This window comes from Ostrea edulis, chromosome 7, assembly GCF_947568905.1.
Source record: "Ostrea edulis chromosome 7, xbOstEdul1.1, whole genome shotgun sequence".
In the NCBI taxonomy this organism is placed as follows: Eukaryota; Metazoa; Mollusca; class Bivalvia; order Ostreida; family Ostreidae; genus Ostrea; species Ostrea edulis.
Genome location: NC_079170.1, coordinates 57,668,795 through 57,683,926, shown reverse-complemented (window position 1 = coordinate 57,683,926; position 15,132 = coordinate 57,668,795). Strand labels below are relative to the sequence as shown.

The following is a 15,132-nucleotide window of genomic DNA, read 5'->3' as shown; positions in this document are numbered from 1 at the left end:
CTTGCATATGCTATTGGCCTTTCAGTTCCATGGATTTTCTGAAAATGGACTGCACAAATAGCAAAACTACTCGTGTCTGTGTCCAATATGAAGGACTGCGTAAAGTAAGGCATTCGTAAAATACACAGTAGGTGCACTGCAAAGTCATTTCTTGAGGTCAGCAAAGGCATCCTGACATTCCCCAGTCCAAGGAAATGCATTGCCTTTCTCTGTGAACTTGATCAAAGGACGAGCTTTTTTCCAGCAAATATTTCAACAAATCGCCTGTAGTATCCAGAGATGCCAAGAAATGAGCGAACTTCAGACACATTACAAACAGAATTTTGTCCATTCTCTAACTGATCTTATTTCCTCGGGGTCTGTACATTTACTTTCTTCTGTGATTTCATGACCAAGGCAAAGTACCTTTCGGGAAAACAAGACGTATTTCTTTGGCTTTAATTTAAAACTGGCGGACACAATCCGATCAACTGCATTAGTCAAATTTTCTATCATATGGTCAAATGTTTTCCCGACTACAATCACATCGTCCAGATGAAAGGTGAGGATAACGAAAAGTGATCAATCTCATAACTCCTATAAGTTGGGCAAACACGGACCACTGGATACACCAGAGGTGGGATCAGGTGCCTAGGAGGAGTAAGCATCCCCTGTCGACCGGTCACACCCGCCGTGATCCCTATATCCTGATCAGGTAAACGGATTTATCCGTAGTCAAAATCAGTGTGCCAAGAACGGCCTAACAATCGGTATGAAACACGTCAGACAGCATATGACCCAATGATATATAAAACAGATATCCGACTGTAGACCGGTCATTAACGATTCTTTCAGTTTTTGGAAGGTAAAGACGCGCAACTTAAACCAAAAGGTATCTTCCGAAATTGAAAAAAAAGCCCTTTTCTTGTGACAAGGACAGTCTTTGGTTTGTCTTCTTCTTTCAAGAACACCTGCCAGTATTCAGAGCATAAATCCAACTGTGGAAAACGAAGTGTTTTAGATAGATTGCCAAAGGATTTGTTATTCGTGGTAATGGTCAGGCTATTTAACTTGCGATGTCAACGCAGAAAGAAGTTGCGCCATTTTTTGTTTTTGACCACTACAATCCCTGCGGCCCAGGGACTGGAGGATGGTTCGATTATCCCATCCATTTCTTCTGCAGCATGGAATGGAACATATTACAAAGGTTATTTGATCAATTTCATGTTTTATAACATTCCTTTGTTTCCAAGTCCGCATTACTGAATAAGAACGCATGCGTGTACTTCTACAGAAAGAATAATACTTGAGATTGCTGCTTCTTGGTGAGACCTGCACTACAACGATCCAGCATATGCTTAAGATGTTCATGTAAATCAACGCCATCCTCTTGCGACTGATCAAACTCGAAAACTACGCAAAATATTTCATTTAAAACACATTTAAAGCAGTTTTAGACATGAAAAGAATTGTGATGAATTTTTTTTTTACTAGTTTAGTAATATGCGATATGTCGTTTAAGGAAGCCTCCAATTAAAGACCTAATTTAAGCCATTGATGTCTACACAAGCTTCGAAATGCGCATAGTAGACTACCCATGGGTCACTCCATTCATATGTCACTGGTTTGATAGACAGCGTCGTTCTGTATGCACCCTCTGAAGGAATACTTATCTCAGTACTTGTAAACATAACCCGAGATCTTTTGGGTGTTACACCAGATAAAAGTGAATTACTCTCATGTCTAATATCATACTTTGTGGTATACGCATCTGACAAGGTTCACGAACAGTATTCTTATGCTTATCTGTTTCCACTCTCTTACCATTCATAAGAACCAAACGAGTCATCCATAGTTCGTGGTCTTGCAATAATAGTCTCTACGTCGTGAAATGTGCTTTGCCTATTTTGTCTATCTTTCTGGGTATTTATGGCTGCCTCGGGACTTTTCGTTGGACTGTATGGTGATCTATAATCACACATAGTATTCTCTTCGTTTTTCTGTTGAACACTTTAAGCAATACGCATGGTGCTTACGCCAGAATCTCTTACCAACGTGTTTTCCTTGCATCGACGCTTTGCTTAATAATTGTGCTCTATTCTCGCATTTCTGTTAATCTATCAAAGAAATGTCTTTGTCTACGTCGTCCATTCTTCTGTGCCTACCCAGGGTATCCCACCGTTGCCACCAAATTCTATGTAACGTGCAAGGGTGTCAGTGCCTGTGCACTCACGCGGGTTCGTACCCGTGATAGAAACGGATAGCCCTGAGTTGCTTCTAAATATTTACAAGTGCAGACTTAACCAAATGGATAATCTACAAGAGAGGTACAAGTCTATACGATGCGCTTTAGCGAATGCTAAAATATACAATGCCAAGGGATTAACCACATACTTGTTATTGGAATACATATGGATATACCGACACACTTATCAATATCAGAGAAAAGGAGGGGTTACAACCACAATCTATTGCCATTTTACTGCCATTTCAAAGAGCACTCCAAATCAATGAACTCCAGAGGTATACCTCTGTTGTCTGTCTCGATTTCACGGATACAACAAATTAGGTTTAAAAATACCCATTATTAAGTGAATTACAAAAGCATAACAATATCCAATAATTTATCAATAAATCACAGAATTACATACAATTCTGGACATCTGAATAACAAAAACCACGCGTTGATTATAGTTCCAAAAGTACTGATTGAATATCAGAATGAAAAGGGCAATAACTCTTATTATACAACTCCAATTTCATTGAAGTTTTAATCAAGAGCAATATAATAAAGCTTTGTTTCATTCTGAACACGTGCGGCCGAGCTGAAGAACGGGTAATTTTGACTTAATAGTAGGGGTCTATACCATACCTCCCCCTTATAAGGAGTAATGATAATTTTATTAGGGGTGGTATGTTATAAATCCCTACTATTACTATTACAAAATTACCGGTTCCTGTGGGCAGAGATGCAGACGACATGCTCGACAGTGTTCATACACCTGACAGACTTAAATAGTGATTCGGTCTTTGTAGTTATATCATTAAAACTTTCTGATGCAATTTATTAAAGGACTAAATAGTAAATAATCCTAACCTATGGTTAAATATAGAGTGTGAATAAATTGTTTCATAATCATCATTAATTATGAAAACTGTAAATGAAAGGAGGATATCAAACAAATCGCGCCAGTATACATCTAAAAACAACAACACTGCATAAGTATTTCATATCAAGTTTGAGATTTAGTTCTGTCCTCATTACTTGGCGCACAAATGCAACAACTCTTTTTTTCCTAAATCACGAAAGTATATACTTTGCAAATTCCGGGGTGGGGTGGGGGGGGGGGGGGGTCCCAACCTCTCTTAAATCCGCGCATGTTATAGCCACCTCACTGATATCACTAGTACGTGTAGATGTTTCTTATTTTCTGTATTGAAAATTTAATCAAGGAACGTATATTTCATTTTTCTATTATTAATTATCATAATAGTTTATTTTTGAGTTGGCGATTGTGGCCACGACCTTCATAATACAAACAATATACTTAATTGTAAATTGATTGTTTTAAAATTAATCCTTATAAACCTTATCCTTATAATCCTTATCCTGAAAAACCATATAGTCCTTATCCTTATAAAACCGTATCCTTATAAACCTCATCCTTATGAATTTCTTTAAAAACTTTAATAGTGACAACATTCATACTGGTACTGGGTGAGCAGATACTCAGCAGAAGTTGTAAAAAACACTTGTATCCACAGGCACTTGTTTCTGTAAATGACTTATGACCTCTGTATAATAATAATAACACAAGGTACCTAGCTTCAAATGACACCGAATGCCACCCCCTGAGAATGTCGGCCTTTTGAGCTTCCAGGGAATACGAGGTGCAAATGTATTTACTACCGTTCTATTGTACAATCATTCAACTAAAAAAACATGTATGACATGACTGCATTCATTGCCTCTTATCGCCAAAAACTGCAACAAAACATGGGTCTACAGCTCGATTTTCCGTTTCATACCACGAAGTGCTATGTACTGATACCGCGCAGAATAAGTGCGCAATTTTGACTGGCTAGTACGCTCTTCTAAAATTACGTTTGGAATTTTTAGAGTTATTTATAGAAAGATGAAGAGTCAGGGATGAATTAAAAATAACAGGCAAAAGGATGGTTTTAATGGTGAACATTGGCCACAATTGATCTTATTTTATATTACATGTATTTAGTTACTAACATTAATGGGGAAATGCTACAAAAAATAAAGGGGGCTGTATCCCCCCCATAATTTTTACACAGACACCTGATATATATAGGCCCTAGATACGACTACCCCCCCCCCCTTTCTAATTGTTTTTGCGGTAACTATTTTTCCAAAATGTGTGGATTCCTTGTCTGTCTCATCCCAATTTCGATTGATGTAGTCGCTTCACGCTTTTCACAGGTATAATAAAATATACTTATTATAAACAGTATAAGACAAGTACATTGTATAAGGCTTACAAAAAGCATGTTCACGATTACATAAATCGAAATTAGGATGGAATAGACAGGGAATCCACACATTTCGGAAAAATAATCGCCGCCCAAAAAAATCAGAAGGAAGGGGGGGGGGGTCCATACTTCAGATGCCTGTGAATTTTTCCATATCTGCACAGATCCGTAAAATTAGGGATGCGGGGGAGGGGGCGCCGGAGAAGTCGGAAGTTGCACATGGCTTGTTTAAATTTCCTCACAGGCAATTATAAAAATATAATAGTCATGATAAAAATCTTCAGAACCTTAATTAGTGGGGGGGGGGGGGGGGGGGAGGGGGGGGGGGGGGGCAGGATTTATAGTGTTCGTCTTTGCTGTTTCAATTTTTCCCCTCAGGCTGACAGGGGGTCATCCTTTGCTTCAGGGCTTCAATTTATAACTTTCAAGCTTACATGCATTAATATCTTCTCATTCACTACTACGTAGTACTATAAAAAATAGTGGAGGGGCCAGTCTCGCAATATATCTTCATTTGCATACATGAAAATAACAGCTAGGTAATGTTCTTTGTCAATTAAAAGGGTGGGCCAGTCCCCTCCGAAAAACATTGGTATGTGCCTGCAGCGTTCTTGGTACTTATGGTGGGTTTCATAAGACTTCAATGTAACAACAGGTACTTGTCACATCAATACATACCACAAAGTCAATAACACATCCTTGCTCTATTTTGCATACTTCCAAATAATCTTTGATCTATATTTTCACTGACTTTCCATAGATCTGCATGAAACATTCAATACGTAAGATCGTAAATACCGAGTAAGCGGAACTCTCTTGTAAAGTAGTCCGAAAAAGTGTGTCGATCTTGGGCATTTTTTGTTTATTTAAACATGGCATCGGAAGACGATTTAACCTCCATGTGTCTGCCACAATTAAAAGCATTTTTGAATGAAAGGGGTGTAAAAACGTCTGGGTACAGGAAATATGAACTCCTAGATTTGGCTCGCGAAGCTTTACGTCAGGATATTCCAACGAAGACCGATTTGGACGACGATGATAAAAGTCGAGATTCACGACGCACAATCAATGGAAAAGTGTACCCCACTCCAGTCTGCACTGATTTAAAATGGAAAGGCGACTTGACTGATCTTCCCAATATAGAAAGTTTTGACGTACAATTTTATCTAAAAAGTAAGTGTGCGTGGACTAATGATAGACTGAAATCTTACAAGAATGACAATATTTATCGATTACACAAAAATGGACACATCAGTAACGTAATGATGACGTTTTTGGATGAAAAATCCCGTTACATTCGGGCCCAATGCACACCAGAAGAGAGACAGTCTGCTGCCCCATATAACCTTTGGATCTTGGTTGATGTTGATGGAGTCATACACTCCAGAGAATGCACATGTGTAGCGTATGTAAACTCTTGTACTGTTATATAAACAACAATATAAATAGTATGATCCTTTGATCCATTCAACGAGCCCAGGATAAGATTTTAGTATAGTGATTAATGGAATCTGACTTAACTGATAAAACTTTTTGACAGTATTATCAGTTTATTAATTATTATAACAAATTAGTAATTTGTTTTTTTAAAAATGAAAATTTAATAATTAGTTAAATCATATTGATAATTTGTTATAACAAACTGATAATTCTTATCTCAAATTGATGATTTGTTCTGCTAAATATTAGTAAAAGATACTGCTGCCCTAATACACTTTTGTAGATTCTGCATGCAACTTAAACCTTTATGATAAAAGAGATTATATCTTAATGGTACAAAATTCTATCTGACTAAAGATTTCTGTGATATTATAAAGGAAATCAATTTTTCAAAAGGATGACAATGATTTAACTTTGCTTCAATAAAAAATTGGACCTTCTTAATAACTGGAGCTTATAAACTTTTTTTCTGTCACTGATCGAGAAAATCACAATTTTACCAAAAATTATTTTACTATTAAAAATCAAATCTTTATAATTGTGAATTCAGAGAAATTTAAATGCATTATTTCAGTGGTGATGGTACTTGCAAATATGTGGCAGCCCTATTGTTTGGTCTCCAGGCCTTTGTGCAGGATTTAACTGACAGATCAACTATTGGTGTCACTGACAAGTTAGCAAAGTGGACGAACCCAACAAGATCTTCTAGACCTATCAAAGTTGTTCAACTGGACTTGCGAAAGGAGCTCAACTGTGAAACTCCAGCAAAACCAACTGTACAATTCTATAAACCTGTTCATTTACAACAAAATGAAACAGAGAGTAATGTCATTGAGAAACAAATATACAAACTTATGAAAACCCAAAAATTAGAAGCTTGTGCTACTTATACTTTGTCAGATAGCTCAGAATCTGAATACGAATTTGAAAATTCTATCCACAGTAATGTACTTGATCTTGCGAAATCTGCTTATCAATCATATGAAAATTTTGTTAATATCCTGAAAACATATTATGAGAAAAATGTTTGCAAGGAAATATTCATGGAGAGTAAATCTCAGAGTAGTTGTGATGTTTGGTTTTATCAAAGATTTGGCAGAATAACTGCCTCTGTTGTACACAGTTGTTTGCATTTTACTGGTAGAAATGAAAATGGAAGTCTTTTAAAACAAATCTTAAGTCAGAATAATATGACATACAACAATATAGCTTCTTTGAATCATGGGGAAAAGTATGAAAGTAAAGCCAGAGATTTGTATGTTGAAAAGCAGAATATAGACCACAATAGTTTTTCTTGTGATCTTAGTGGGTTAGTTATCTATAATGACTTTCCATTCATTGGTGCATCACCCGATGGTTTAGTGCAATGTAATTACTGTGGAAAAGGTTGTATAGAAATTAAATGTCCTTTTTCATGTGCTCAGATGACTGCTTATGATGCTGTTTGTCATGATTCAAAGAATTTTAAGATTGAACAAGGAGTCCCTTCTTTGAAAACAAATGAATCCTCACCATATTTTTGCCAAATTCAGTGCCAACTTGCTGTTACAAAAAGGAAATGGTGCGACTTAATAATATATACACATGTTGATATTTTTATCCACAGAGTTAATTTTGATGCTAAATTTTGGGAAAACATTTCAGATAGATTAACTGTGTTTTACAGAAAGTATGTATTTCCTAAAATATCTGTGTAAATTCATTCTACTCCAACGTATCTACAAATAAAATTATGTAAATAACAACAAATCTTTTTCTTTAATGGCTTAAATTTATTTCATGTGTTTACTTTTTTCACCAGAGGTTTCATAAAGTTACATAACACTGCAGACACCTTCAGAGCCTGATTTGCCACTGGTATTGAATTTATGTACAAAGTTCCACTGAGAAACTGATATGATTTCAGTCTTTCGATGGCACGTTCTACATGTATCCTCAGAGATGCAATGCTTTTAGATTGCCTGATTTCTTTAGCTGTCAAGTACCTCCCTTTACCATGGCGACATGCTCTTCTAAACGGTGGCATATTTAAAAACGCAACTCTTGGTAGTAACAAATCATTGATGAGAAATCCACGATCAGCCATCACATGGTCACCCCTCTGAATGTAATCCAAGAACCCACCTTTCTCTGTGATACACCTGTCAGATATATGTCCCGACCAAAGACCAGATATGAAAGAAAATGCACCATTTGGTGTTATGCCCACAAGAGCTTTAAATGTGTTTTTATATTTATAATTTGACCAAGTTCGACTTTGAGCTGTGGGATTTCTGGGACGCTGAACAAAGAATTCAGTGGCATCTATAATAACACGAGTCAAGGGATACTTCCATTTGAATGAAAGTGGCATGTGTCTTTGAATTTTCCCCCTTGAAGGCCATTTCAAAAGGGGCAACAACTCTTGTTCCATAAAAGAAATCCATGATGTAAAAGTGGATGATACAAATGTACAAGTGACTGTGAAATACCAAAAAGCATAGCAAGGAAATATGTATTTAAACCTAAGCGAAGTCTTAGTAGAGTTAAAATAAATTCTTCAAACAATTTTAATTTCCGAGGCTTCCCTGGTTTTCTTCGATTTGCTTGCTGCCATTCCTTTTCTTCACTAGATGACTGTCGAGTCCAGTACTTCATCTTTGATGCATGTGACTTCAATATGTCAAATAAACCCATTAGAAATACAACACTAGGTAATCCTAAAAACACTTTTACATTTTTATCTGTTTTTGTTAATTTTTCTAGAAGAAGTTCCCTGAATAGTTTGTCTTTTTCATCCAATTTGTCACTGAGCTCATCAGCATACTTTTTGGTTTCCTTCAGTTCACACTTTGTGTTCTTAAGCTGTGTTCGAAGACCTTTGGCTTCCTCTTCCAGGGTAGTACATCTTGTCTGAAAAATGAATGAGAAATTTAAAATCTTGACAAATTCAATATCAAACATCTAAAATTAAAATTTCAAAATATATGGACCTAGTTTTGCCATATTATGTTTCAAGATTTCTATTAACAAGTGTAAAGCTACAATTATACAATATTTTTTTCATTCAAGGGGAGTTGATAGGTAGATTTTTTTTAAAAAGAGAAATTACTTTTAAAACCTAGAATTGAGGCCAATATTCAATTAAATCTATTTTTTTTTAAAAAGTTTGGTAAATTTTTTTTAACTCACTGTGTAAGTCTTAAACAGATTGGGTATGAGGGTGGGTGGGTTCGAGTATATCAAACAAATCATTTTTTTAATTGTTTGCCTTATCAAGTGGCACTCGACAACAAACTATAAAAATAGTTAAGAATCAGTTGGACATAGTTTCTAGTTTTAAACCATATTTTATTATGTAGAAAACATTATGTTTTCTACATCATAAAATATAGCTTAAAACTAGATGCATTAAAAATGATGCATTTATTTAAATAAATTTTTCATGATTTCTATCGTATCCCCTAAGACATGCTAAATCCTTGATATTCTTTTTAAAAAAACAAACCGCTGAAATAATTGAGTAGGTGTTCCCCATTAAAGTTTATTCAGATTTGACGCGTTTTTGGAGACCATTTTCAAAGTTTCAAATTCACCATTTTATATTCCATCTTAAACTACCACCACATCTAAAATTTTGTTGAGATCGGACAACTTGAAAAAATTGAAGCGTTTTCAGTAGCCATTTTGATAATATCGGTTGTTTTCAGGATTTTCAACTACTCCTACTTATCAAATTTTGTTAAGATTGGAAAATGTTGAAAATATGACGCATATTTGACGACCATTTTGAAAATTTTGAGTGCACCATTTTATCCTCCATCCTCAACTAACTTTACATACCAAATTTTGTTGAAATCGGACAACATTGAAAAAAATATGCAGATAAAACAATATTTCCTTGGATCCTCAACAGCGTGTAAAATGATGGCGATGCAATTTCAAAACCCCCGGGAAACATTTTTTGCAAGAGTTCCCCTATATATAATATGTTGTACGGTGTGACCGTTGAGACGAGCGAAGTTCATTAACATCTTGCAACACGACTTTTATCCGCCTCTTCATTTAACGCGGGAAATATAACGCGTTTGATGTAAACAGTTACAAATTGTGATGTCATATTAGCTACAATGTTTTTTTCTTCTCTCAAACCAAGCAAAAACAAAACGTTTGAAGCTATGTGAAAGCTTGTCTGGAATTTAAAAACGTTTATGGTACTTTCTAAGGCTGACTAAAGTTAATTCTACGTTTAACGTCACCCGCGCGCGTAGGTTTCGACGAAATTGCCGTTTTGAAAAACAAACAAATCCGGATTTGAAGTAGTCTTTCAGGTTTGGTTTTTCATTTAGCGACTTAATTTTACATCCCGCGTAAATGGGAAAAATTGGATCAAAGGTTCTTACATGAATAAAATGGAAGTATATGCCACTATTAAAGTAAAGAAAACGTACAAAGATGGTTTGAACCGAACTAATCTAAGCGAGATTTGTCGAGGTTGGATATTTGGACTGACGTCTCTTCCGAATGTCAGATAAGTGTCACACAGTGATTCGGAAAATCTTGCCTGAATTTCATTCACTTTTTGCGATTAAAATGGGTTAAACTGAATTCCTTGACCGCTTCAGCTGTTTACCTTAAAATTGAGTTAATTGTACTTTCTAAACAATCTAATTATTTTAATGACGGGATTGTCAATGAAGTATACCGCCGTGACTGCGACATTTTTCCGGAGGCATTATGGGTAGTCCCCATCATTTTTCAGCTGATGAAGAGCAAACCACGTGACTCAATTGCGTAATCATTGGAGCGAGCTCGTCGCGTCACTTCGCGACGCGAGCTTCGCTCGCTAATATGTATACGGTGTAACCGTTGGGCCGAGCGAAGCATGTACGTAACTCCGTGTCCCGAGTGGTAATCATAATTCCGTTAAGTACGGTAGATTATGATTCATTTATAAATATATATTTTGAATGAAATTTCCTTGCGCTAAACACCCAGTAACATCTCAATATTTCAGGAGTTTATATGGGGACAACATTTTTACATGATCCGCCTATTCATTGAACGCGGGAAATAAAACGCAAGGCGACGTAAACTGTGCATTGTGACGTCACATTTAGCCTCGACTTTTTTCTCTTTTTCAAAACAAACAATTATAAACAACAATAATAGCAATCGCTACCCAGAGTTATCGTTCCTTACACTCACTTACACCTCTGTCAACGTCTTAAGGGTTTTACAAGATTTTTGTAAAATGGCACGTATGCTCAAATAAAGTATGGTTTTGACTTCAGTTACAAAAATATACGTAAATAAATAAATATTGAGCAGATGTCAAGTCTTTCTGTGATACAAGAAGCATTGATTTGGGTTGAAAAGAGGATATTGGGTAGTTCTATTGCACCAGGCCTATACATAGGTACATGAAGAATATATAGTAATGGAAAAAAAAATCTACAAATAGTTGCTTGTTCTACATTTTCCCGATATTTTATAAAATAGTTCTTAGTTTTATTAGCCGTAAAAAAGTGGATTTACATGTGGAATAACATTGCTTATTTTGAGACGTTAACAGAGGTGTACGTGAGATCAAGGAACGACAACTCTGGGTAGAGATTGCAATAATAAATTCCGTATGCAATGAAAAAGGCCGTTAAAACCAAACAAAATTAACCAATAAATTAAAAATGGTAAAAAAGTAACCGTAATTTTAGGTTATGACTAGATGGTATCCCTCAAAAGCAGGTGACCCACGAGTTACTTGCCCCTGATCATAGATAGAAAGATAAGTCGTACGTCGAATAATTTCGTAAAGAAATGTGTTTACGATAAAGAAGGCAAAGAAAATTGTTGGGATTTTTTTTACTAATTAAGATTACTAATTAAACCCTAATTAGCTGAACTATTAAAAATGTAAGAAATAAATAAAGCAATGAACGCAATATGGAGAGAAATACGATTTGATAGAAAGTATACAGAGCATTATTTAATTAACATAATTAATCAAACCCTAATTCTCTCAGATGTTAAAAACAGTAAGAAATTTGATATAAAAAACTGTAAGGGGCGAGATCAACAGATTGATTTCGGATAAAAATCTAAATTCAAATAGTTAGGGGGAGGAGGGGGGGGGGTGTTAAAACTTCTGTAAGTTTCTCTCATCCGACATCGATTACACATTAGTCGAAAAAGGAGAAAGACAAGTGACTGTTAAAACTACATGACGATATTACATTTTAATGAACATTTGATAGTTTTAATCTACACTTTCATTTGTGAATAAACAGAAGATAGGGTATACAGAGTTATTTATACTCGTTTGTTCTTACTTGTTAATCGATTATAGTTTAAACACTCATCATATCTAGTTTAGGGGGTCGTTGTGGGGGCGGATAGGGGGGGGGGACGTAAAAACTATGTGAATTTAGTTTTTTTGTCAGACATCGAACTTTCGATCTCGCCCCTAGGAAGTAGATAAAACAGCGAATGCAACATGGAAAAAAATAATATTTAATAAGAAGTCTTATTAAAAGCAAAACTGATGATATCTAGCGGTGGTCAAAGTAACATATCTTTAGAAATTATTTTTGAAAGTACAGAAGGGTATTTTTGATCAAAAGTTAATCATAGAAATTATTTTAATTACCCCCCCCCCCCGCCCCCCCCCCCCCCCTTCATTCAGTACACAAAATCAACTCAAAACTTTCATTCAACATTATAACTCACTAAAAAGACCATTCCTCAAAACCTGCTTTTGGATATCGAGTTAATTATTAAGACCAAACTAACTCAAGATCCAGGGCGATATAAACACCTACTTTTGAGGGATACCAGATAAGCTTTGCCACCCAGCGAGGCCTATGCTAGACCTGCCTTTCAGGGATACCAAGTTACTTAATAAGGCTCAACTAGCCCAGGTTCCCGGGAGATCTAAACACCTACTTTTGAGGGATACCAGATAAGCTTTACCACCCAGCGAGCCCTATGCTAGACCTGCCTTTCAGGGATTCCGAGTTAATTATCAAGACTCAACTAGCCCGGGTTCCCGGGCCCTAAAGTCACCTACTTTTGAGAGATACCAGATAAGCTTTACCACCCAGCGAGCCCTATGCTAGACCTGCCTTTCAGGGATACCGAGTTAATTATCAAGGCTCAACTAGCCCGGGTAACCGGGCGATCTACACACCTACTTTTGAGGGATACCAGATAAGCTTTACCACCCAGCGAGCCCTATGCTAGACCTGCCTTTCAGGGATACCGAGTTAATTATCAAGGCTCAACTAGCCCGGGTAACCGGACGATCTAAACACTTACTTTTGAGGGATACCAGATAAGCTTTACCACCCAGCGAGCCCTATGCTAGACCTGCCTTTCAGGGATACCGAGTTAATTATCAAGGCTCAACTAGCCCGGGTAACCGGGCCCTAAAGTCACCTACTTTTGAGGGATACCAGATAAGCTTTACCATCCAGCGAGCCCTATGCTAGACCTACCTTTCAGGGATACCAAGTTAATTATCAAGGCTCAACTAGCCCGGGTTCCCGGGCGATCTAAACACCTACTTTTGAGGGATACCAGATAAGCTTTACCACCCAGCGAGCCCTATCCCAGACCTGCCTTTCAGGGATACTAAGTTCATTAATAGGGCTCAACTAGCCCGGGTTCTCGGGCGATCTAAACACCTACTTTTGAGGGATACCAGATAAGCTTTACCACCCTGCGAGCCCTATGCTAGACCTGCCTTTCAAGGATACCAAGTTAATTATCAAGGCTCAACTAGCCCGGGTTCCTGGGCCCTAAAATCACCTACTTTTGAGGGATACCAGATAAGCTTTACCACCCAGCGAGCCCTATGCTAGACCTGCCTTTCAGGGATTCCGAGTTAATTATCAAGACTCAACTAGCCCGGGTTCCTGAGCCCTAAAATCACCTACTTTTGAGGGATACCAGATAAGCTTTACCACCCAGCGAGCCCTATGCTAGACCTGCCTTTCAGGGATACCGAGTTAATTATCAAGGCTCAACTAGCCCGGGTTCCCGGGCCCTAAAGTCACCTACTTTTGAGGGATACCAGATAAGCTTTACCACCCAGCGAGCCCTATGCTAGACCTGCCTTTCAGGGATACCGAGTTAATTATCAAGGCTCAAGTAGCCCGGGTAACCAGGCCTTAAAGTCACCTACTTTTGAGGGATACCAGATAAGCTTTACCACCCAGCGAGACCTATGCTAGACCTGCCTTTCAGGGATACCAAGTTAATTATCAAGGCTCAACTAGCCCGGGTTCCCGGGCGATCTAAACACCTACTTTTGAGGGATACCAGATAAGCTTTACCACCCTGCGAGCCCTATGCTAGACCTGCCTTTCAAGGATACCAAGTTAATTATCAAGGCTCAACTAGCCCGGGTTCCTGGGCCCTAAAATCACCTACTTTTGAGGGATACCAGATAAGCTTTACCACCCAGCGAGCCCTATGCTAGACCTGCCTTTCAGGGATTCCGAGTTAATTATCAAGACTCAACTAGCCCGGGTTCCTGAGCCCTAAAATCACCTACTTTTGAGGGATACCAGATAAGCTTTACCACCCAGCGAGCCCTATGCTAGACCTGCCTTTCAGGGATACCGAGTTAATTATCAAGGCTCAACTAGCCCGGGTTCCCGGGCCCTAAAGTCACCTACTTTTGAGGGATACCAGATAAGCTTTACCATCCAGCGAGCCCTATGCTAGACCTGCCTTTCAGGGATACCGAGTTAATTATCAAGGCTCAACTAGCCCGGGTTCCCGGGCGATCTAAACACCTACTTTTGAGGGATACCAGATAAGCTTTACCACCCTGCGAGCCCTATGCTAGACCTGCCTTTCAAGGATACCAAGTTAATTATCAAGGCTCAACTAGCCCGGGTTCCTGGGCCCTAAAATCACCTACTTTTGAGGGATACCAGATAAGCTTTACCACCCAGCGAGCCCTATGCTAGACCTGCCTTTCAGGGATTCCGAGTTAATTATCAAGACTCAACTAGCCCGGGTTCCTGAGCCCTAAAATCACCTACTTTTGAGGGATACCAGATAAGCTTTACCACCCAGCGAGCCCTATGCTAGACCTGCCTTTCAGGGATACCAAGTTAATTATCAAGGCTCAACTAGCCCGGGTTCCCGGGCGATCTAAACACCTACTTTTGAGGGATACCAGATAAGCTTTACCACCCAGCGAGACCTATGCTAGACCTGCCTTTC

At 37.8% G+C, this 15,132-nt stretch overlaps 1 protein-coding gene across 1 annotated transcript; it reads left to right on the top strand.

Annotated features, from left to right (window-relative positions):
* Positions 1-5,314: 5,314 nt before the first annotated feature.
* On the top strand, positions 5,315-7,662 carry LOC125656404 (uncharacterized). The gene is made up of 2 exons (XM_048887009.2): positions 5,315-5,884; positions 6,494-7,662. The coding sequence occupies exons 1-2, from the start codon at positions 5,352-5,354 to the stop codon at positions 7,614-7,616; spliced, it is 1,656 nt and encodes a 551-aa protein (XP_048742966.2). The 5' UTR covers positions 5,315-5,351; the 3' UTR covers positions 7,617-7,662.
* Positions 7,663-15,132: the final 7,470 nt, after the last annotated feature.

Excerpts from the sequence above, each read along its gene's own strand:
- LOC125656404 (XM_048887009.2), top strand. The coding sequence starts at position 5,352 with ATGGCATCGGAAGACGATTTAACCTCCATGTGTCTGCCACAATTAAAA. Across the intron at positions 5,885-6,493 it reads AGAGAATGCACATGTGTAGC|TGGTGATGGTACTTGCAAAT; the intron begins GTATGTAAACTC and ends GCATTATTTCAG.